Source organism: Peromyscus maniculatus, chromosome 5, assembly GCF_049852395.1.
Source record: "Peromyscus maniculatus bairdii isolate BWxNUB_F1_BW_parent chromosome 5, HU_Pman_BW_mat_3.1, whole genome shotgun sequence".
Taxonomy (NCBI): Eukaryota; Metazoa; Chordata; class Mammalia; order Rodentia; family Cricetidae; genus Peromyscus; species Peromyscus maniculatus.
Window position 1 is genome coordinate 53,330,046 of NC_134856.1, and position 25,333 is coordinate 53,355,378.

General features: G+C 44.6%; 1 protein-coding gene across 2 annotated transcripts in view; it reads left to right on the plus strand.

Moving 5' to 3' along the window:
* Usp10 (ubiquitin specific peptidase 10) overlaps positions 1-25,333 on the plus strand; it is a 60,978-nt gene that overhangs the window by 6,811 nt on the left and 28,834 nt on the right. For both annotated transcript variants that reach the window (XM_006990163.4, XM_006990164.4), the window contains exons 2-3: positions 15,554-15,622; positions 22,033-22,090. In XM_006990163.4, the coding sequence (XP_006990225.1) occupies positions 15,554-15,622; positions 22,033-22,090 (127 nt within the window). The remainder of the gene's footprint in view (positions 1-15,553; positions 15,623-22,032; positions 22,091-25,333) is intronic.

Here is a 25,333-nt window from a genome sequence, read left to right on the forward strand (position 1 = left end):
ATCCTTAATTGGGTGTTTTGGCTGGGTGGGACATGGTTGATACAGCTGTGTTCACAGAGACAGAATTTGGAAGAGTGAGATCTTGCTGTGTCACACCTGCTGGCTGGGAACTTGTAGCAATCATGTCTTGGTCTACTGAGTGTTGTGATTAGAGATGTATGTACACTATGCCCTGCAAAATTCATTTTTATGTCTTAAAATACAGAGTAAGGCTGAAGTAATATGAATTGCATTTTGCAAGGTGTGGACCTTGTCATCTAGACTGCCAAAGAGCACTTAATGGAATCTATTAGAAAACTTGCAATCGCCTTTCTTCATAAAGGGTCCGAGGATACACCGCTGGGGCTCTCACACTAACAGTGTGCCCTTGTTGGGATGGAAGCTGTCCACCTTGACACCATTGCTTTTATCTAAGTGTTGTCAGGACCCATTAGCTTATGAATTTATTGAAATTCTAGCAACTGTCAAGATGCTTTCTAGCATTTCTTACTTTTCGCCTTTTCATTTTGCCTTTATTAGGCAGCTTATCAGAAAAATAAAGCCAGGTCATCTTTTATATGTGTGATGTGATGTGTGTGTTGCATATGTGGAAACCAGAGGACAGCTCTGTAGGTTCAGTTCTTTCCTTCCACTTTTGTGTGGGTTCTAGAGATGGAATTCAACCATATGTGGGTTTCAGAGGTGGATTCCAAGTCTTGGCTTGTACAGCAGCTGCCTTTCCCTGCTGAGCCATCTTGCTGGCCCAGGACTTAATATTAAAATACATGCTTCTGCATTCTTTACCTTCCACTAATTGTATACAAGGCCAAGATGCAAAAAGATGCAACGTCTTTTCCTTATGATAGACCCATCAAAGCTCTGGGGTAAGCAGGAGAGTTTGAAAATGAAGCTTAATTCCAGGTTCTGTGATTTCTGTCCAGTAGTCTGTTTCTCCCCCATGTATATGAGCATTTTCCTGCATGTGTTTGTGGACCTCTGGAGGCCAGAAAAACCATATTGGATCCTCTGGAACTGGAGTTGGACAGATATGGCTATGAGCCATCATGTGGGTCCTGGAATCTTGGGTCCTTTGCTGGAGCAGCTGGTCCCTTTAACCACTGAGCCATGACCCCCCCTTTTTTTTTTTTTGGTTTTTCAAGACAGGGTTTCCCTGTGTAGCTTTGCGCCTTTCCTGGAACTCACTTGGTAGCCCAGGCTGGCCTCGAACTCACTGAGATCCGCCTGCCTCTGCCTCCCAAGTGCTGGGATTAAAGGCGTGCGCCACCACCGCCCGGCAACCCCCACCCCTTTTAAAAATAATTTATTTTATGTGGATTGGTGTTTTGCCTGAATGTATGTCTATGTGAGGATCTTGGGATACCCTGGAACTGGAGTTATAGACAGGTGTGATCTGCCATGTGGGTGCTGGGAATCAGACCCAGGTCCTCTGGAAGAGCACCTAGTGTTCTTAACCACTGAGCCATCTTCCCAGTCCCGTCCGCCCCCGCCCCCCCCCCCCATGCCTGTAGATGAACAGTCTTATTAAATAAGAAACACAGAGCCAAATGCAGAGTTAAAAGCCCAAGAGGTCAGAGCAGTAGCTGAGAGCCGAGACTTAAAACTTCTTACCCTTCCTGCTGCTGCTGTCCTTCCCCTCAGCAAGAGACCTACTTTCTGTGTATCTGTCTTTTTATTGACTTTATGTTCTGTCTTCTCATTGGTTGTAAACCCAACCACATGACCTCGTCACTGCCTGTCTATTCAGACCTCCAGGTCTTCTATGGTTGGTATTGAGATTAAAGGCGTGTGTCTCCATGCTGGCTGTATCCTTGAACACATAAAGATCTGTCATGTGATCTGGATTAAAGGTGTGCTGTACCACCACCACCACCACCACCCGGCTTCTGCTATGGCTTGCTATTAGCTCTGACCCCCAGGCAACTTTATTTATTAACGTACAAATAAAATCACATTTCAGTACAAATAAAATATCACCATACATGCCCCCTTCTAACCTTAGCTATTATACAAAGAAACCCTGTGTCAACCTCCCCCCATTGAAATTTTTAATGTATTTTTTTTCTGTGATGGAGCAAGTGTTGTACCCCTGAACTAAGCTATCATCCTAGCCCATATCTTGACATATTTAAATTTTTTTTTTGTTTTTTGAGACAGGATTTTCTGTAGCTCTGGCTGTCCTGGAACTCTAGACCAGGCTGACATCAAACTCAGAGGTCCGCCTGCTTCTCTTGAGTGCTGGGATTAAAGGCGTGCACCACCGCTGCCTGGCTGACTTTTTTTTTAAAGCGTAGTTTTAGAATCACAACAAAACTGAGATGATAAAGACATCTCCCACATAACCCTTCTTTTGGTATTTTAAGTAGTGTTTTCCTTTAGGTGGCTGCCAAGGCCATCTCTATTTAAGATCCAAATTAGGCTTCCTGGGTAGGTGTGATCATTTGGTAGGAAGGAGTATACAGCACAACACGGAGCTTTGAAGGGGTATTGCAGCAGCTGGGCACTGAGGTTTGTGTGGTCCTATGTGGGTCTATATGGCCCGTGTCAGCTGTTAGACACTGTTATCACTATTCACACACACCACAGAAGAGAGGCAGGGCTCTAGGTCAGGAGGCCGATAAGTCAGATAAGTCAGTGGTTCAGGAGACTTAAAAGCAGGTCTTTGGCCTTCTAGGCTGTATTTTCCTACTTTGTAGAATTGCTTTTATAGAGGACACTAGGCCAGGGCCTGCTGTCCACAGAGGGACTTTTACAGTGATTCTCAAATGAAAGGTAGGATGAAGGAATGGATGAGATAAAGTGGGGCATGCTTGCAGGTGTTACTGTGCTAGTTAATGTGTGGGTTACACTTTGATAACAGCCCTTTGGGATTTTACTTTTACTTATAAAACAAAGATGCCTTTTGTGAGCTACTTAACCCCTGCAAGGAATAGGGGACATTTAAAGTAAAAGATACAAGTTTTCTTCACTGAGCCTTGATCTTCAGTTTGTTTGTCTTTTCTGTGTTTTTGGTTAGACCTTTTTGTTTTGTTTTAGGGACAGAGTCTTTCTGAGTTGGTAGTCTGGGCAACTCACTGGATTTAGAATGCTCTTTGTTGCCCAACTACTGAGGTCAGGGACTGGAGCTGCCACACTGTGTGTGTATTTTAAAGGCAGGGTCTCTGTAGTCTGTATCTTACCCCACCTCCCCATCCTGGGGCCGCACCTTACGATTGTAGTGTGCCATATGCTTAGAAACTATTCTGAAAACATTCAGCACATTTTTTTTATTATTATTTATGTGTATGGATGGTGTACTACACATGTGCCTGGTGCCCACAGAGGCAAGAGAGGGCATACCTTGGAACTGGAGTTACAGATGATTGTGAACCACCATGTGGAATTGAAGCTGGGTCTTCCAGAAAAGTAGCCAGTGATCTTCACAGCTAAGCCACCTCTGCAGCCCCACATTACACTCTTCACTGTAGTCTCATGCTCTAGCTTGATACTGTAAAAAGAGGTGATTCTCAGTTAGGTTCTTGTTTGGTCCATTACCTCTGCTAGGGGGACTAAAGGACAGATCATTCTTTGGAGAGAGTGGTAGGTTATCTGTCTGAGTGGCTAGAGAGGAATCTGCTAATTAACATGATATGTTTCTTTTCCTTTTTCTTTTAAACATATTTCCTTTTATTTTTACTTTATATGTATGGGTCTTTTTGCTTGCATGTATGTGTATCACCGAAGAGGGTGATACCATGGGACTGAGTTACCATGTGGGTGGTGGTGAGCCGCCATGTGGGTCCTGGGAATCAAACCCCAGTACTTTGGAAGAGCAGCCATTGTTCTTAACTGCTGATCCATCTCTCCAGCCCTTTAACTTGAAGTGTTTTCTGTCTTCTCCACTGTCATCTCTTCTTCTCTTTATCAGTGTGCTGCAGAGGCTAGATAAATAAAACATTCCAGCCAGGCAGTGGTGGTGCACGCCTTTAATCCCAGCACTCGGGAGGCAGAGCCAAGCCGATCTCTGTGAGTTCAAGGCCAGCCTGGTCTGCAAAGCGAGTTTCAGGAAAGGCGCAATCTACACAGTTCTAGAAACCCTGTCTAGAAAAAACAAAAACAAACAAACAAACCATTCCTTTGACTTTTTTTTAGACCAGCACATTTACTTCTGACTCTAATAAAATGCAAAACTAGCGCTTCTGTAGTAGTTTGTGAGTTTCCTCTCCCCTCCGATCCACTATATAGCTCTGGCTGTCCTAGAACTCATTGTGTAGACTAAGCTGGCTGTGAACTCAGAGATGCAAAACCAGTGGCGATGGAGCATGCATTTAAGTCCAGCAGGCCAGCCTGGTCTACAGATTGAGTTCCAGGACAGCCAGGGCTATATAGTGGAGGGGAGGGGAGAGGAAACTCACAAACAGGGCAGAGGAAACCCTGTCTCAAAAAACAAAACAAAACAAAAAACCTCACACCTCACAGAAATGCATTTGCCTCTGCCTCATGTGCTCGGATTAAAGGCTTGTGCCACCATGCCCTGTCACAAAATATGTTTTAATGCCTCCAGTCTAGGGTAGGTGTGAATGTCAATAAAAACACAGCCTTGTCCCTTCAGTGCTAGTGTTTACTTAGCCATAGGTGGAACTGTGGCCCTGAGGAACCTGCAGTCTTGCCACTGTCTTCAGAGCAGGAATCTTAGTCAGTCTTATTTGTGAGTTGTTTTGTGTAACTAATATCCTTCACCAAACATTTACCCAGCTTTTGTTTTCTTTCCTCTGCCTTTGTTGGGGTTCATTTGTTATAATCATAGATGTCCCCTGAAGCCTCCCCTTCCCCCTTGCCTTCCCACTAGGTTCCTTGTTTCCTAGTTTCCCTTCTTCCTTCCTTCACATCCTTGGTTCATATATCTCTAATGCCAAGGATCCATGGATGAGCGAGAACGTGGGATGTTTCTGAGACTGGCTTTACATGATCTCCAGCAGTGTCCATTTTTTTGCAAATGACATAGATTTGTTCTTCCTTGGGCCGGAGGATGTCTGTTGTGTGTGTACACATTTTCTCTGTTCCTTCTGTGTTGGACACCTAAGTTTTTTTAGGCAGGAACTCTAGTAGCCCAGGTGGCTTTGAACTGTGCCTGAGAATGACCTTGTCCTCCCTCCACTTCTATAGTGCTGGGATCACGGGTGTGGGTGGCCATGTCCTGTTCTATAGTGCTGAGGATGGAACCCAGGGCTTCCTGCATCTTATACAAGTGGGAATTCATCAGAGCAAGGGGTGGGAGAGCTGTTTATTTGAGGGACAAAAGCAGAAGAGGTTTCTGAGACACAAGGCTGGGTAGGTAGGTACAGGGACAGCTCATTGCACCAAGCTAATTTCTGTCTATCCACAGTTAGGAGTGGTTTTATGCCCTGGTTTACAACTGTCTACTACAATTAATAGTGAACCTTCCTTTTGCTTTGAAATGCACCTTTGACTAAGATAATCAGTGGTCACTCAAATAGTTTAGTGGAATTGGAGACAGTTCTCTGTAGCAGAGTGCAAGGTAACACTCCTTTATATTAGGGCCACGGAGTTACACAGGCATAGCTCAACAGGGCTTCATCTAAAAAAGGTAAATGCCTGTTAGGGTATGTGCTTGGATTCAGTAAGTCTGGCTTGGGCCACAGGGCCGCATACGTTTTTGGGTGATGCCAACACTGCTGGCCTATGAGTGTACCCTTGAGTAGCTGTGGTCAGGTAGAACTATGGGAACAATAGAGGGTCTGCACAGTTCTTGAAATCATATGCCAAATGTTGTGTGTATGTGTATTCTTCAGGTAGTGGACCTGATGTCTGTATATTCTAGTGAGTGGGAACCATGGTTCAGTCACTGAATTGTACTTGCCATGCAGGCATAAGGGCCCATGGTCAGTCCCCAGCAGCTGAGTACAAAAAAGCTGGATGTAGGGCTGGAGAGGTGGCTCAGAGGTTAAGAGCACTGGCTGTTCTTCCAGAGGTCATGAGTTCAATTCCCAGCAACCACATGGTGGCTCACAACCATCTATAATGAGATCTGGTGCCCTCTTCTGGAGTGCAGGCATACATGCAGGCAGAACACTGGATACATAATAAATACATCTTTAAAAAAAAAAAAAAGCTGGATGTAGCAGCAATTGCCTGTAATCTCAGCTCTTGGGTGGGAGGTGGACAGGAGGCTCACTGGCCATCCAGTCTAGCCAGAACAGCAAGCTGTAAGTTCAGTGAGAGTCTCTGTCTCAAAAAGTAAGGAGCAGAAGGATAGAAGAAGACAGTCGATGTCAACCTCTGGCCTGTACATACACAAGAACTTGTGCACACACGGAAGACAAAACACAAATAACAACAAAAGTCCACATTCCCCATTTTTTTTTGTTTTTCGAGACAGGGTTTCTCTGTGTAGCTTTGCGCCTTTCCTGGGACTCACTCTGTAGACCAGGCTGGCCTCGAACTCACAGAGATCCGCCTGGCTCTGCCTCCCAAGTGCTGGGATTAAAGGTGTGTGCCACCACTGCCCGGCTCCCCATTTTTTTTTTTAAATGTCTTTGGAGCCAACAGAGTTGGTGATAAACTGTTCAGGTCCATCATCCATCTGCCAACACTTGAGTCTGTTAAGGGGCCGGGCATTTTGGTTAGTAAGAGACTGCCAGCTAATCTGCTATGTCTAGATAACAAGTGAGATTATGAGAGCTGAAATGGATTGTAACCATTGGATTGAAAATAAGAGGAATTTGCCGGGCGATGGTGGCGCACGCCTTTAATCCCAGCACTCGGGAGGCAGAGGCAGGTGGATCTTTGTGAGTTCGAGGCCAGCCTGGGCTACCAAGTGAGTTCCAGGAAAGGCGCAAAGCTACACAGAGAAACCCTGTCTCGAAAAACCAAAAAAAAAAAAAAAAAAAAAGAAAATAAGAGGAATTAGTTCTTTCTTTCTTTCTTTCTTTCTTTCTTTCTTTCTTTCTTTCTTTCTTTCTTTCTTTCTTTCTTTCTTTCTTTCCTTCCTTCCTTCCTTCCTTCCTTCCTTCCTTCCTTCCTTCCTTCCTTCCTTCCTTCCTTCCTTCCTTCCCTCCCTCCCTCCCTCCCTCCCTCTCTCTCCCTCCCTCCCTCCCTCCCTCCCTCCCTCCCTCCGTTTTGAGACAGGGTTTTTCTGTGTAGCTTTGTGCCTTTTTCCTGAAACTCACTCTGTAGACCAGGCTGGCCTCAAACTCACAGAGACTCGCCTGCCTCTGCCTCCCAAGTGCTGGGATTAAAGGTGTGTGCCGCCACTACCCGGTCCACTTTTTCTTTCTTAATTAATTGGGAATCACTACCTTTTGGTTTGTTTTTAAAAATTGTGGACAGGAAGTGAAATTTCTTAAGATTCTTAAGATTTTAAAGAGTCTTAGTTAATGTTTTGTCTGTGTCTTCTCTGTTTCTGTGTTAAGACACCATGGTCAAGGTGACTTATAAAAGAAAACATTTATTGGGGCTCATGGTTCCATCATCTTGTCAAGGAGCAAGCAGGCGGGCATGGTGCTGGGGCAGTAGCTAGGAGAGAATATCCTGACTTACAGGTGCGAGGCAGAGGAAAAGGGGGAGGGAGGGAGAGAGAGTGAGAGTGTTGGTTGATTACTGGGAATGGTGTGGGCTTTTGAAACCTGCAAGCCCACCCCCAGTGACACAACTTGTAATTCTACCAGCTGGGGACTAAGGACTCCAATATATAAGACTATGGGGGCCACTCTGCTTCAAACTCCCACTGCCTGCGTGTATGTTGCATACATTGCATGCATGCCCAGTGATTGTGAAGGCCAGAAGAGGATGCTGGATTCCTTGGAACTGGTGTTATGGATGGATGGTTGGTTGTGAGCCACCTTGTGTAAGCTCTGAGAACTGAAGTCCAGCAATGCTCTTCACTGCTGAACCATCTCTTCAGCCCCTTTGTTGTCATTATTAGAGACAGGGTCTCTACATAGTTTTGGTTGTCCTATAACTCTGTAGTTAGTCTAGGTTAGCCCCAAACTCAGAAATTTGCCTGCCTCTGCCTCTTGAGCACTGAGAATAAAGGCATTATTTTTTTAATTAATTAATGATAGGGTCTCACACTGTTGGCCCAGGCTGGCCTTAAACTCAATTATATAGTCCAAGCTGGCCTGAAACTTGGCAATCCTTTTACCTTACTCTTCTACAAGTAGGCTAAAGGACATGAGCCAGTATACCTGGCTTTAAAAGTGATTTATTTTTTTCTTTGCTAATGATTGGTATGGCTCAAAGATTCCGTCTGTCAGTCCATCCATTCATTGAATAAACGGGCCATATAACTACACAAAGAAATAACTCCTTACCTTCATGTTTTCTATTTTGTTTCCCCCATTCTTACTCAAGAACTGACAGTGGAAGAGCATTCTCTTAGGCCCTGGAATTGCCCCCATTCAGATATTCTGAACTCAAGCAAGTCAGAATCCATCATCAGCCTTCTGTGTTTAAAAGCTGGGGTGAGGTTTGGACTCCACCCCAGCCACTAATCAGTTGTTACAGGCATGGCCCTTGTGTGCTCAACTCTTAAGATGGGCTGGTTTCCTGCTTCTGGGCAGGAAGCAGCACTGATGGCCAGTTGGCTCTTTCCTTATGGATGCCCAGATCCTGGGGCCCACATATTCCTGTAGAGAATTTCTGAGGTCTCAGGTTACAGTTTCTACTAAAAAAATACTTGTTTTATTTGCACATATGTGTACCTGGTACTCTTAAGGTCAGAAGAAGGCATTCAGTCCCCTGGAACTGGAGTCATAGGTGTTGGTTTTGAGGCATCCTGTAGGTACTGGGAATTCAGCCTGGGTTCTTGTAAGAGCAGCCAGTGATCCTAACCTGAGCCATCACTGTAGCCCCTAAAAACTTTTTTTTTGGTTAGGTTTTTGTTTTTGTTTTTTTTTGAGACAGGGTTTTTCTGTGAAGCTGTGTAACCCTGGCCATAGAAAACATCTTTTTTTTTTTTGGGGGGGGCATTTATTTATTGGTACCACGGTGGTCAAAGAACAACTCTGGGAGCTGGTTCTTCCTCTACTGGGAAGATTAGGATGATTGAACTGAGGCTTGGCAGTAAGCACCTGCTGAGCCTAGGGGAGATTCTTTATCACTTCCATCTTAAAGTGGGGAGAGGTGCTTACAGTTCACTATGTGCTCTAGATTCTCAGGGTGTTTGAGCAGACTATTGGGAAAGCCAGCAAGCTAGGTCACTTATGGCCTCTGCCTTTCGAGTGAAAGTTTATTGATGTGACCTCCTGGTAGCTGACCTTCAGTTGTTGAGTCTGTTGGTTTGGTTCTAGCTATGTCATTCAGTGGGGAATCCTGTAGAACACAGGACGCCTACAAGTTTCTGCTTGTGTAGCCGACTGTAATTAACACCATGGTTTTGCTCAGCATTTGTCAGTAGTTGGTGAGGTCTTGGCCAAGGGCTGGGGTAGAGATTTCAAGGGGAGCAGGCCACCACAGTGAACATGTACACATATAGTTACAGAGTATTTCCATGCCCCCCAAAGTTCTCACCCTTCCAGGGAACTGGTGTCTGCTGGTCCGAGCTCATTCCTCAGCCCTGTCCCAGGAAGATGACTTGTAACTGTTTTGTCCTTTATTTATCTACCTCTTTTCCATTTCCCTTTCTCTTAAGATTGGCTCCAAGGTAAGTGTAGTGGTTAGGAAAATAGTTGGAACTCGCTTCCCAGTTAGTCCACTGTTGTATTTCTTAGCAGTTTTAGCATAGTGAGTGTGTTTTGTGAGCAGCCATTGCTGTTCTATAGAAAGGACTGGGAAGCTGCTAACAGTGGGGTTTTGTTACATGAATCATGCTTTCTAATTTTGAGATTGCGTCTGTAGCAACAGTTTAGCTCAAATTTTCAATGGGAGTACCAAGAATATGCAGCTAGCCCATTTAAAGCCTGACAGAATTTTAGTAGTTGGAATAAAATATGCATACAAAGCTACTTTACTTTAACACCAAACTGAAACACTGCTCTCCAAAGCTGGGTGTTGCTGTCTGGGAGAATGGCTTTGTAATGCTAATGGCTTTGTTCCATTCTGCCCAGGACCCTCTTCCCAGAAAGCAAAGCAGGATGAATGCAGCTCAGTCAGGGGAGAAATGAACAGCGTTTCCCCTGCTATTTGTAACACTCATCAGCCTGCAGTTCACTTGTATTGTGACAGCCTGTGAATATTGTGATGTCCTGAGTCCTTGGCATCTGCTCAGATTATCCCCAGCCTCACACAGTTCACCTGGCGTAGGTGGTGCTTAGTAAAATAAATACTGTTATGTCAGTGAGACTCCTGGTTTGCATGGACTCAGCAGGGTCGCCTTCAGGTGTTTCCCAAGCCACCACACCACTCCAGAGTGGGCCTCTTTTTATAGGCAGTTTCTCTGTGTAGCCCTGGCTGTCTAGCTCTGTAGACCAGGCTGGCCTTAAACTCACGGGATTCCACCTGCCTCTGCCTCCTGAGCACTGGGTTCACAGGCGTGCACCGCCACACCGGCTCACTTCCCCTTTTCAGTGGTGGCCTTTTTCTAGTTAAGGTCCTGTTGAGCAGGTATTGGTGTGCTGTTTCCAGGTCCATGTTTCCCCTTCTTTCTTGTTTTTGCTTGTTTTGTTTTGTGTTTACCATGCTTGGGACACGGGTCAGAGCCTCACCCCACCCCACCTATGAGCTCTGTCAGTTGGCGAGAAGTCTGGAGCTACCTGACCTGGCTTATCTTCTGCAGAGGGAATGAAGGCTTTGCCCCCTCACAGTATCTGTTGCTTCGAAGGATGGCCCAAACCTCCCAGATAGCAGGAAGACTGACCAGGACCCCTTTGTTGGCTGTGGCAGCCTTCAGCCTGCCTACATAGTTGTACACTGCAGTGGGAGGGAGACTGTGCTAAGAGCTTGTGGTGGCTGCCCATCTCCCTTGGAAACTGAGAAGTACTGAAGAGAGCAAAGTGTCAGCTGATTATTTGTCTCAGAGCTGCCCCTCAAATTACCAGGAACCTTTTCAAAAGGCAAAGGACATTATTAATTTGAGGGCAGTGGACATATTCAATTGAATTTCTAGAGGCGAAGTCTTTAGTTTAGGGGCCGAGAATGCTGTTCTCTAGTGCCCCCTAGTGCCATGCAGTAATGGCAGCCCTCAAGTTTCCCTTGCTGGCAGACACTAGTTTCCTATATTCTCATTTATGCTTCTGCTGGTGAACCTGGAGCATCTTCTCGACCTTCCCTGGGAAGAGACTATTTCTGAGCAGATGTTTTTTCTTTTCTTTCTTCCAGTTCTTTTCTTATATTATTCGTGTGTGCCACTCCCTGGAGCTTGGCCTCTGCTTTTTGCAGTTTTATCAGCATATTGTAATTTCCTTTTTCTCCTTCCTATAAGTGTAAACTGTTTTTAAGGCTTGTTCTCTAAGCAACACTCTACAATAGTGATAGTGATATAAATGCTTTTCAGAGTCACTCCTAATTTTTTTCATTTATTTTATGTATGTGGATATTTTACCTGCCCATGTTTCTATGTACCATGTGCTCTTCAGAGGTCAGAAGAAGTAGAAGAATTCCCTGGAAATGCAGTTACAGATGCTTGTGAACTACCATGTGGGTGCTGGGAATGAAACTCAAGTGCTCTTAACTCCTGGGCTGTCTATGCAGCTTCCAAGGGGATGTTTAACTGGTTACCACTTACGTATGAGTCACTTTGGTTAGACAGATGTATTTGTGTATCCAGTACAGCTGTAGCCCCCCCCCCCCATTTTTAAATGAGTCCCCTGGCCTCAGATCTCAGTGTCTTCATCTTTCTGACCTTTGACAATGACTTCCTCAAGCATCAGGGCTTCTATTACACATATCATTACTGTGTCCCATCAAAATGATTTTTGTGTGAGCAAAGCTGGTGCATAGAAAAGGCCTATGTGGATGTATTCACAATAGGTGGAGACCCTGACCCAGGCTCCTCTGAAGTGGATGCTCCAGATGGCAGAACATCATTTTCTGGCTTCAGCAAAACTGAAATAAACCTTTTATATTAGTGGTATGATGGCTTACTTACAAAAACTCATGAAAATAGATTTCATTACAGCAGGAGGATGTGCTTCATGTGTCTTGATGGAGTTACCAATTGATGTACATGAACCAGTGGGAAGAGAGTCAGGATGGAGTTTCAGACAGCCCTGGCTATCCATTTGTCATTCACTAAATGGTATTTGGTGTCACATACCTTCTAGTTAACAGTTCTCATGGTATCCTTAGATGGATTGAGTGTTTTCAGCCGAGTGTCGTCTGATGAAGTTTTCACTCATGCACAGTTAATGCCTTTGCAGGGGTAGATTTGAGCATGTCTGGAAGTGAATTCTGTTATTTATACCAACACATCTTTTCCTTTCTTTTCATATTTTGTTTTTTTTGAGATGGATTCTCTACACAGCCCTGGCTGTCGGGGAACTCACCTTGTAGGCTAGGCTGACCTCAGACTTACAGAGATCCACCTGCCTCTGCCTCCTGAGTGCTATACTGACATCTTAATTAGTTTCTTTTTTGCCTGAATGTATTTCTGTGCACCATGTGCATGCCTGGTGCCCATGGAGGCCAGAAGAATGTATTGGATCCCCTGGAACTTGGGATACAGTTGTGTATCATCATTGGATGTTGGGAATTGAACCTAGGTTCTCTGCAAGAACAGCCACTGAGCCATCTCTTTAGCCCCTAAGAAGTTTCTTGAATAAAACATGATTTAACAACAAAAATTCTAAAATAACCCCCTCCCCCCCAACATGCAACTGTACACAGCCATAGATCTCTGTCAGACTGGGTTATAGGTCCAGAGCCTCTGGAAACAAAAATGTGCATTTTTATTTCTCCTCACACGGCGAGGGTGCTGGAGGCTTCTTTGTTCAGTCATATATTGAAGCTTTCTGTCTGTTGTTTGTCTGTCTGTAACATGCTGTCTTGGTTGGCCTTGAACTAACAGAGATCTGATAGAGCCTGTCTGCCTCTCTAGTGCTAAAATTAAAGGCATATGACACTATGCCCAGGTCTGAATCTGTAAGAAAAACACTAGAGCAGACTTTTTCAAGTGATACTGGACAAATAATGAACTAAATGAAAGTACCAGGAGAGATTTCCACTGGGGTCTTCTAAGCACTTAGTTCCTTCTCCAGTGAAGGAGCCTGGATTCTGCAGTCCAGCCTGGAAGGCATGTGATCTTGGTTCCTCTCTGTCTACTTGTACATTTCTAAGATTTAGATTTTAGCCTGTAATGGATTAAAGCCACCTCTTTAAAAAAAACTTCCTGCGTATGAACACATTAGGAAGTGTGTTTAGAAGTGTAATTTAAATGAACATTTCCGGGCTGGAGAGATGGTTCAGTGGTTCAGCTCCCAGCACCCACCCACATCAGGCAGCTTGCAGCCACCCATAACTTCTAACTCCAGAAGATCCAACATGTCAGATTTCTCACCCATACACCTCTTCCCTACATTGTAAGTCTGCAGTCTTTCTTATTCCTAAGAGGCTCCAAAGGGGATGGCTTTCTGCGCATTGCTCCTCCCCCTGAGATGGAGCTGTAGTTCTCACTAGTGGCTCTGAGTTCCGTGGATCCTACTTCTGTATCCATCCCTGTTTGTTACCATAGTTCATTTAGTGGGATCTACAAACTGCACGCAGGTGTTCGGATGTTAGCGGTGATGACGTTGAACCCAGGTCTTTCATGTGCTTTGCCACTCAGCCACCACATCCCTGGTCTTTGAGAAAGTTTTTTTTTTTTTGTTTTTTTTGGTTTTTCGAGACAGGGTTCCTCTGTGTAGCTTTGCACCTTTCCTGGATCTCACTCTGTAGACCAGGCTGGCCTCGAACTCACAAAGACCCGCCTGCCGCTGTCTCCCCAGTGCTGGGATTAAGGCGTGCACCACCACCGCCTGGCAGAGAAAGTTTTACATACTTTGTGTAAAATATTTATAGGATGGAATTCTATGAAAATAAATATCATAGCATTCTAGGGAAAAGTACTTCTTGAGTTTTCAAAACTGCCCTGTTGCTGTATACACTGCTTCTGCCACTAAAAACAAGTTGAGTTTTTGAATTAGTATTTTGAACTTAGTCTGGTTTTCACACCCTTCTGTTCTCTGATAGGATAGTTCCTTTCTTACTGTGTTTCTTCTGTTGCTTTTCACTGGCCATACCAGGAGTGATGTTAATATAAGCTTTCCCATGTTGTAAGTGATTGGTAAGAGGCCGAGTCCCAAAGCATTTCATAAGAAGACTCCAAACTGTGTCGAATCTCAATGTTTCCACCATTGCCATCAGTCCAGTTCCCTTGTAGACTTGGTCAAGGGTATGTGAGTATTATGTGAGGACAGCTTTGTTTTCAGTGTTTGTTATGGCTTTGGTAGACAGAGCCAAATGGCCTCAGGAAATGCTCTTCCCAACAGTGGCTTTTTGCATAATAATGAGTATTGTTTACTGTAATACTTAGTTTACAGAACACAGGTTTATAAACTTCCCTGTAAGTCATTTCTAGACTCACCTCTGCTTTGACCCTCAGTCCTGAGTTTTACACATAGCAGGTTACTGGCTGAATGAATGAATAAATGAATGCTGTGTAAATCCCATGATGATACTTGTTAGTGGTAGACTTCTTGAAGCTCCTAGGAGCTGGTGGCCACCTGGCAGACTCAGCTATGTCAGATCCTGTCAGGGAAGATCACACCCAGAACTCTATGAAGCTAGAGGGTTTTATCTACCATATGTATCATTTATTATAAGTGGTGCTGTTTACTGTATGAGAAAAGCCATGAGGTACAACAAAACCCACTGTAAGAGTTTATTAAGGAAAGGGAACAGGAAAGATGTGCATAGGCCCATGGAATGACCGTGCAGGAAGAGAGGGGAGAAAAATGTGGAACCCTCTTTTATAGATCCCCCACACCCCCACGCTCATATGGGCTTACATAGCTATGCCACGCATGAGCATAGATTACAGATCATGCTGTTAGTAAATTACGTGATCACACAGTGCACGGATTATGTAGGACGCAAGGCCCTAGGATGACTAAGCATCTTGCCTGACTGCTGGACTGCGCATGTGCATTAATATAGCTGGGGGAGTGCTAGGAATTCTAACAATACATATCTGAGTCCTATTCTAGTTCATGTTTAGAATAAATAACATGTCTTTAAAGATTGTTAGTCAGGATCACTGACACTTTTCTATGAATTTTGCTGTCCTTTGTCAGGGAAAAATGAAATGAAGGTGGGTAATGATGTGACTCAGCTAAAAGCTAAATGGAGGTGAAAAGGTGAACCATGCTCTGTGACCACACTTGACTTGACTCAAAATAAGCTTTTCAGCCTTGTTCTTTGACAGTTTATAGAAGAGGTTAGGTGGCCTTTTTTTGCATGTCGTGGGGAAATACCACCCTTAGGAACTTTAGCTTTCAGCTTGAAGCTCCTCATTACTTATTGAAAAGGATTTGGGGGATTCTAGACCAAATGTTTCATAGGACAAACACTGTAAAAATATGTGGCTTTTCAAAGATAAGTAATGTGTATATTGAATCTAATCAAGTATTCTTACTGTTTTCAGTATATTTTTGGCGATTTCAGCCCTGATGAATTCAATCAGTTTTTTGTGACTCCTCGCTCTTCAGTTGAGGTAAGAAAAATTGTTTTCATGCACATGTGTGTAGAAATGTTTGACAGTTCACTTTCTCTTTAATCGAGAGTCCTAATGCGTAGATGAGTAGAGACTACACCAGGAGTGTGCTGGACCCACTTGTTAGCTCTTGTATTTGCTCTAAATTTTGAAGATGCGAGTATATTTGCACACACAGTTGAACCCCTATTTCTTCCTGCCTACCTTTCCCAGAGGTAGTGACTGCTGGGGTGGGCAGTATACACTCTGTGTCCACAGGAAGTGTTGAGGGCTGTATGCTTTAAGATTGTCCCTTTACAGTTCACTTTACGCCAAGTTTAGGATTATACATTTGTTCTTTTGTTGTTGTTACTGTTTGTTTGTTTAAAGATTGTTTTATGTGTCTGAGTGTTTTGCCTGTATCTATATGTACCACTTGCATGCTTGGCTGCCCATGGAGATCAGAACAGAGTATCAGATACCCTGGAACTGGAGTTATGGATGGTTGTGAGCCATGTTGTTGATGCTGAGCACTGAACTCTGTGTAAGTGCTGAGCCACCTCTTCACCTGCTTTCTGATTTTAATTGCTCAGTAGGTTCCTCACACACATTGTAATTTATTTATTACACTATATTAGTTTAGTGTAGGGCTGCTTGTTTGAGTTAATGGGTTCCTAAGGGAGTATGTGATGGTGTCTCACTTCTGTGGCCTTCTGTCCCATAGATTCCCCCCTATACACTTTTTTTTTTTTTTGAGACAGGGTCTCACTGTGGCCTGGAACTTGCTAAGTAGATCAGGCTGGCCTTGAATTCACAGAGATCAACTTGTGTCTGTCCCCAAGTGGTGAGATTAAAGACATGGGCCACTGTATACTCTAGCAAGTAAAATGGTATATGTTCATGTTCCTGCCTATGACTGTGGTATAGCTTAGGATCTGGCTCTATTCTCCATATGTTGAGGGCTATAAACATTTAGTGAAGCACTTTCTTCTGTATCTCAGGTCAAGAACTGGGATGGGGGGGGAGACACACGACGGGCATGGGGGCACGGGCACAGGGACGGGGAGAGTTAAAGTGTAAACCATCACAGCCAAGAGCTTTTGTGCTTATCTTAGGTGCTTGTTTAAAAACTTGCCCCATAAGATAGGGTGCCAGGGAGAAACAAACAGGCGAGTTCTGTGTGTGTGTGTGTGTGTGAGATCTTTTTTTTTTTTTTTAAAGATTTATTTATTTATTATGTATACAGAGGAGGGCGCCAGATCTCATTACAGATGGTTGTGAGCCACCATGTGGTTGCTGGGAATTGAACTCAGGACCTCTGGAAGAGCAGTCGGTGCTCTTAACCTTTGAGCCATCTCTCCAGCCCCCTGTGTGTGAGATCTTAAATATTGATGTTGTTTATAAGGATTGCTGGTATTTCCAGAGCTATGCTCTGGTTTATGGGCAGTGACTTGCAAGTAGATCTCCCTAGTAGAGAATAGTTAGGTATTTTAGTCGATGTGTGAACCCCAGTCATTATCTTATTACTGGTGCATAAAAAGTGTTTATTCCAGGAGATGCTCAGATCTTAGTATCAGAAGCAACACACACATCAAGTGTTACCGAACAGATCACCCAGCACCATAGCTCAGACTGTAGGCACAGGTGGGAGTGTGTGTGTGTGTGTGTGTGTGTGTGTGTGTGTGTGTGTGTGTGTGTAGGTACAGATGAGGCTGTTAGTTGTCATTTAAGGTTTTGTTTTTGTTTTTGTTTTTGGCATAGCATCTCCCTATCTACCTCTGGTTGTCCTAGAACTCACTATGTAGACCAGGCTGACCTTGAACTCAAAAAGATCTGCCTCTGCCTCCCAAATGCTGGGATTAAAGGTGTGCACCACTAAGCTCCGCCTTAGATTAATTTTTTGAGACAGGGTTTCTCTGTAGCTTCGGAGCCTGTCCTGGAACCCACTCTGTAGACCAGTCTGGCCTCAAACTCACAGAGATCCACCTCTCTGTCCCTCCCAAGTGCCAGGATCAATGGCATGCACCACCACCGCCCGGCTAGATTGTTTTTTTGTTTTTTTTTTATTTAATTATATGTATGTGTGTGTCTGCATATGGTTTGTGTACTTGAGTGTACAATGCCCATGGTGTTGGATTTCCTGGAGCTAGAGTTATAGGCTGTTGTGAACTGATTGACAATGGGTCCTCTTCAAGAGGAGTAAGGGCCGGGCTGCGGTGGTGGTGCACGCCTTTAATCCCAGCACTCAGAGGCAGAGCCAGTCGGATCTTTGTGAGTTCAAGGCCAGCCTGGTCTACAGATTGAGATCCAGGACAAAAACAACAACAACAAAAAAACCACCACCACCACCAACAACAACAAAACCAACAACAACAACAACAAAAGAGGTAAGCACCCTTAGCTGCTGAGACATGTCTTCAGCCCCCTTAATTGGCTGGCTTTCAGATTAGGGGTTTGTGTTTCCTGAGGCCTTTTGACTGAGGAAGTTTGAGAATGTTTGAAGAAGCTAGAAACATTACCCTGTGCAGGGCCCCAGGCTCACACGGTTCACAGAAGAAGCTGATCCTGCTTTGTCTCCAGTTTCTAACATTTGTGTGGGGAGTTAAATTTTTAGTTTGATGTATAAGAGACAGAATTTTACTTCGTAGTGCAGGCTGGCTTGAAACTTACTATGTATCTCAAATTGGTCTTGAACTCATGGTGATCCTCCTGCCTCAGCCTCTTGACTGCTGGGATTCCAGGTGTGAGCCACCAAACTTGACACTTTTTGGACCCTGTCCTGGAACTCACTCTGTAGCCAGGCTGGCCTTGAGATCTGCCCGCCTCTGCCTCCCGAGTGCCGGGATTAAAGGAGTGCGCCGCCACCACCCTGCCGAATTGGAAAGCTTTGGTTCATTTGGATAGTTCTGTCCCATTTTGCTTACTATATCTGCTGCCACAAGAGAAGGTCTTAACTTGGTGGCAGTAGTTCATTGGGTGAAAGATGCCACACACATGGACGCAAAAGTAATCACATTTTTTTGCCATGCTGGAACATATCCTGGCTGCAATCATTACACAGTTACGATTTCCTCAGACCAGCAGTCAAAGTCAGTATATATAAATATATATATGATTTTCTTTTTAAAGTCTTACGTAGCTAGAGTTTTCCTGCCTGGCCCACAGTCAGGACAAATCTTTCTCACCCGCTAGTCCCATAGCCGCTCAGACCCAACCAAGTAAACACAGAGACTTATATTGCTTACAAACTGTATGGTTGTGGCAGGCTTCTTGCTAACTGTTCTTATATCTTAAATTAACCCATTTCTATAAATCTATGCCTTGCCATGTGGCTCGTGGCTTACCGGCATCTTCACATGCTGCTTGTCATGGTGGCGGCTGGCAGTGTCTCCTGCCTTCCTGTTCTTTATTTCTCCTCTCTGTTAGTCCCGCCTATACTTCCTACCTAGCCACTGGCCAATCAGTGTTTTATTTATTGACCAATCAGAGCAACACATTTGCCATACAGAACATCCCACAGCAGTCTTACTACTCTATAGTACAAGCCAGCCTCAAACTCATAACAATTCTCCTGCCTTAGCTTCTTGAGTACTGGGTTTATAGGTGTGCATCATCATGCCTATTAATTTTTTAAAAATTAATTTGTGTATGCACATGTCTCTGAGTGTGTGTGCCATAGAGCTCTGTGGACATAGAAGACAACTTGTGGGAGTTGGTTTTCTCCTTTTACCATGTGGGTCCCAGGGATGGCAGCAATCTAGCCAGTCTAAAGTAATTAAACCCATTTTTTGCTGGATGTGGTGGTACACACTTTTATTCCCAGCACTCAGGAAGCAGAGGCAGGTAGGTGACTCTCTGTGATTGTGTATGGGGGTGGATGGGACATGAGTCCAGTTGTGGAGGTCAAACAGTATTAAACTCAGGTTGCTAGACTTGTTCAGCAACCAGTCCTTAAAGTAAAATGCTTTAAATACACTTGACTGAAAATGATAGTAGGACCGGAGAGATGGTTCAGTGGGTAGAGAGGCCCTTGCTGCCAAGCTTGATGACTTGAGTTCAGTCCCTAGGATCCATATTGTGTCATGAGAGAACTGACACCACCACCACTATCCCAGTAAATAATAAATGGAATTTTATAAAGAAGCTTACATGAAATTACAGTATTGCCCCAGAGTTTGATGGTGGTGATCTGTTAAGAACAGTTAGCCTGCCTTCCCTATTTGTCTGCTGTCCCAGAAGTCCCTCCTGGGGTCTTTGAGAACAGGAGTATTAGGAACCTTTGTTCATTGTTTTCACTGTCACTGTCCTTCTCAGCCATATTATTGATGATGCTAGTGCCATTAACATGTCTTGCCCCATGTGGGGTAGCTGTTTTGAGAATAACTAGCTTAAGAGTTCTGGCCTTACAAGGTCTGGGGGTGTAGGAGTTGGTGGCTTGTGTTGTGCTGATCTGATGCATAGTCCGGGTAGTTTACTGTCTGTCCCTCTTATAATAAAAGGGGTTAGTAATGGAGGTTCTACCCTACTGACTTATCCGCTCTTACCTTACTACTTTCCAGAGACCCCATCTCTGCACACTACAAGTGAAGTTGCTGTGTGAACTCCTGGGGTGTTCCACCCTCCCAGTAGGCACATGCACCACCACTGACTGGTCCTCCCTCCCCAGAGTTGGATTCAAAAGGTTTCCCAGTGTCACAGTGATTTTTGTGTGAATGGATTGATTCTTAACACCTTTCTGTGCCTCACAGATTTCTGTCTCCAGGGAGCCATTCTAGTGCCACTGACAGCAGACTTTCTATGTAAGGGTGTCTGGTCTTTCTTCTGTGATTGTAGAGAGAAAGGACTTGGCTTAGAAGTGTAGCCAGAAGTTTCTCTGGTCCCACCTAGTCCCAAGGTCCCGCAGCCTCTTATATAATAATCACTCAGAGGCTTAATATTATTTACAAACTGTATGGTCTATGGCAGACCTCTTGCTAACTAGCTCTTATAACTTAAATTAACCCATTTCTATTAATCTATGCTTTGCTACTTGTTCTGTGGCTTACCAGTCTGCTGGCAATGTTGTTCCTTGGGCCACAGGCTGGCGTCTCTCCATAGACACTGCCTTTCTCTTTCCTTGGATTTTCCACCTGCCTCTAAGCTGCCTTGCCATGGGCCAAAGCAGCTTATTTATTAACCAGTGGGAATAACATATTCACAGCATACAGAAAGACATTCCCCCACATAGAAGCTTCCTTGAGATTGCTGCAGCACACTGCTTCTGTGTGCTGTCAGTGATGACATGTGGAGAGATTTGCTTGTGTGTCAAGGTGTTCAGTACTGGGCTGCCTCTTGGCGCCAAGTTCTGAGTGGTTGGGTTCCTTTCTAGTCACTGTGTTTTCTTGTTATTTGTCATTACCATGGGGGGGAGTAAGCTCACCTTTTATAACTGTTGCGTTGGCTACCTAAGAGTCCATTGGAAGCCGGGCGGTGGTGGCGCACGCCTTTAATCCCAGCACTTGGGAGGCAGAGGCAGGCGGATCTATGTGAGTTCGAGGCCAGCCTGGGCTACCAAGTGAGCTCCAGGAAAGGCGCAAAGCTACACAGAGAAACCCTGTCTCGAAAAACCAAAAAAAAAAAAAAAAAAAAAGAGTCCATTGGAGACCACTAAAACAGCAGATAGTGATTGGCATGAGCACCAGCTAGAGACCTTAAGCTGCACACCCCAGGCTCCACAGACTATTGGGCTGTGTCTGGATGTTAGTGACCAGACGGAAATGCTGCAGCAAGTGTTGTTTTGTTCTGTCTACTCACCTCTCAAACATCCCCAGCTCTTACATAAATGTGGAGTTGGCAGGGAGAAGTATTTGAGAGGTTCATAAAATTTCTGTGGTTTTCATGACGTAGCCAGGCATATGCTTTCTTTCTTCCAAACAAGAAAGGTGATTTCAAACTATTAATTTAGTTGCACGGGACACTGTATAAGAAGGGAGCCACAGTTTCCAGGCCCTTTCTTCCTATGGGCTTCTTTCTGCCATCTGTTCAAAGCCCGGGCTCTACATCTGCCGGCTGTGTTGCTGTTCGCCACTGAACAACCAAGAACGGCCATTTCCACCAGTGGGTGGACAGCACAGGATCTGGGCTCACCACTGACGTAATACATCCTGTGGAAGGAAGAAAGGCAGGCAGGATGTGTTGGAAGGGTTTCGGTGTAGCCTGTACACATCAGGAGTCTGTTTTCAGTTTTCCAGCCTCATTTCAGTGTATTTAGTAATGGTAAATAATTGAAAGCACTCCTAAACTGTTGGATTCAGATTTTACCAGATTTTATGTGTGTCTTTCTGGGAAAGTGATGTCATGAGATGGAACTTACAGGAAATATTGAATTAATGCAATGATTTATGTTGGGTTTTAATCCTCTGTTAAGATTTGCTTTCTGATTTCTTACACAGCTCCCTCCATACAGTGGGACTCTGTGTGGCATACAGGCTGAAGATGAACTACCAGATGGTAAGCTGGATCACGTGTGCTAGGTGGGCATGAAACCTGCAGACATGTCCTCCATTGGTTCATATCTTTTTTTTCCCCCACTTAAAAGTTGATTCATTTATTTGAGGGTGGGCTATGGTACTTCAGGATAGTTCTTATTCTCCCAAGAGGCACACTGACAGCAGAAAGCTCAGACTGAGACCCGTCTTTCAGATGAAGAAAGGAGAGGCCTGCATATGTGACTCTGAATAGCACTGGTGTTGAACACATCTTGGCTGTGCAGTCATCACAGGCCCAAACTCAACCAGACCAGATAAGGTTCCTGGTGGCTTCCAAGGATCTAAAAGAAAATCACTTTTTTAAGAGCCAGGGATTGGATTCCATGTTTAGTTAGCATGTCAGATTCATGATAGTGTGTTAATTAGGTTGACGTATAAGCTTGAAAATACTTAGCTGGCCTTTTCTACAGTAACATCTCAGCAAGTGACTAATAGAAATGTTAACAGTTCTTCAGTGAGCTGTAATAGGAGATCTGAAGGGAACGGGCAGGTTTAGTAACAAATAGCTTAGTACAATTAGCAAATCGAATAGAGCTCTAGAAGCGACCTGCTCTTTAATCTGCTGGTGTCCAACTCCAGGAGTCTGGGTCCCTTGGAGCATCTGTCTCTGCTTTGCGTGTAGTGAGTATCTACACGTTTGTACCTGCAGTGGTCTGTTCCTTCCCGTGTGTTAACTCTTCTCGCTTGTCAATGGCCTTGTCCCCTGCCTTGGTGTTGGGTTGTATGCATCTCCTCCCACTTATTGTTAACCGGCTCCTTGTCTCCAGTCTCTGCTCTCTCTTCCTAAGTCTGGCTTTAATTTTGCTGAAAATGCTTCGAGAGTATTTATTTATTTATTTATTTATTTATTTATTTATTTATTTATTGTATATACAGTGTTCTGCCTGCATGTGTCCCTGCAGGCCAAAGAAGGGTGCCAGATCTCATTACAGAGGATTATGAGCCACCATGTGGTTGCTGGAAATTGAACTCAGAACCTCTGGAAGAGCAGCAGGTGCTCTTAACCGCTGAGCCCCCCCCCCCTTTTTTTTTTGAGACAGGGTTTCTCCGTATAGCTTTGGTGCCTGTCCTGAATCTCACTCTGTAGACCAGGCTGGCCTTGAATTCACAGAGCTCCACCTGGCTCTGCTTCCCAAGTGCTGGGATTAAGGGCATGCGCCTCAGCAGCCTGGCTGCTTCTAGAGTCTTAATGCCTGCTTGCACAGTTAGTTGTTAGGACCACTCAAAGGCTCTTTTCTCTAAAGCCTGTTTAGTTCTCTCACCATAGAGCAGTGGTTCTCAACCTGTGGGTCATAACCCCTTTGGAGTCACATCAGATATCTGGCATATCAGATATTTATGTTGTAATTCATAACAGTAGCAAAATTAGTTATGAAGTGTCAGTGAAATAATTTTATGGATGGGGTCACCACAGCATGAAGAACTGTATCAAATGGTCGCAGCATTAGAATGTTGAGAACTACTGCCACAGAGTCTTCCATACCACCATAATGAGTCTGCCTCCCTTTAAGACTGTCCAGCAGTAGGTGACGGGGACCACATTCATTTCTGAATGTCTGTCATTGCCTAGTGTCTGTTTAAAATGCTGTGACCCTTCAGTATGTGTGAGAATGCATGACATAAGTGCTTCCTTCTCCTCTGCCTCCCAGCATCGGCAGTCACAGCAGGTGACCTCAGGGCACCTTGTGCCTTGCCCTTTATCTGCCACTCTTTCTAGGCAGTTACTGAACTTTGAATCAGCGTGTCCTTGCTGTCCATCAAGTTAACTGTTGAAGTTCTGCTGCTCTCTGCATAGATTCCGTGGGAATGCTGTGGTTAAAGGGTGTCACCATACCCCACTGCAACAGTATGCTCATAAACTTTTCTCAGTCTTTTCTTGTATTGACCAGTCAGCCTCCCACTGAGTCACATCTGCAATCCCTCTTGCCTTTCTTTGGGGGTGGCAGGGGGCTATTCATTCATTTATCCTTCCTTCCTTCCTTCCTTCCTTCCTTCCTTCCTTCCTTCCTTCCTTCCTTCCTTCCTTCCTTCCTTCCTTCCTTCCTTCCTTCCTTCCTTCCTTCCCTCCCTCCCTCCCTCCCTCCCTCCCTCCCTCCCTCCCTCTCTCTCTCTCTTTCTTTCTTTCTCTTTCTCTCTCTCTTTCTCTCTTTCCTTCCTTCCTTCCTTCCTTCCTTCCTTCCTTCCTTCCTTCCTTCCTTCCTTCCTTCCTTCCTTCCTTCCTTCCTTCCTTCCTTCCTTCTCCTTTTCATTTTCATTTTCATTTTCATTTTCATTTTCATTTTGGTGCCTGTCCTGGATCTCGCTCTGTAGACCAGGCTTACCTCAAACTCACAGAGATCCGCCTGGCTCTGCCTCCTGAGTGCTGGGATTAAAGGTGTGCGCCACCACCACCGCCTGGTCCTCTTGCCTTTCTTTTGCACTGTTAATCTTTGATAATTCACGTTGGTCTTGTCAGCAAATGTAAACTCCCTAAGCAGGAACTTTGTCTTCCCTGCTTGGGAAATTTCTAACACACCATGGAGGTATATGTCCTTGATGAAACTCACTTTGAGAAATGTTGTCTTAAGATGCCCTTGTTTTTTTTTGTTTTGTTTTGTTTTGTTTTGTTTTTTGTTTTTTAAAGAAAATTATGTGTGTGGCATACCTTTTAAGTATATTCCTGGTGCCCACAAAAGCCAGAAGAGGACATGAGCTGCCATGTGGGTGCTGGGAACGGAACATGGGTCTTCTGGAAGAGCAGCCAGTGCTCTTAACTACCAATCCATCCCCAGCCTGGAACGCCCTTATTTTTCTAGCTGTTCTCCTTCCCTGGCAGACATACTGCCCACACGCCAAGGGGTTGACTCCTCTTCAGAGGCATGTTTGCAGGCCTCTCCTTTCTTCACCTGAAGACGGGTCTTAGTCTGAGCTTTCTGCTGTCAGTACCCTTGTGAGAATAAGAACTATCCTGAAGTACCATGGTGGGTAGATGCTAGAGTGTTTCTCTGATACCGTGTCACATCCTAGAATAGTGTTCCCTGATGAGATTAAGAATGGATGTGGAAGGCAATTTCTGTTGGGAACAGTCAATCTTCTGTAAGCTTCATAGCACAGAGCACAGTAATTCTGAATGACTTCACAGTATACATGTCTCAAAGGGTAGTCTTCCTTCAAACACACACACTTCAGTGTTTGTGCCTGGTACCTCCAAGCATTGTGGATTAGA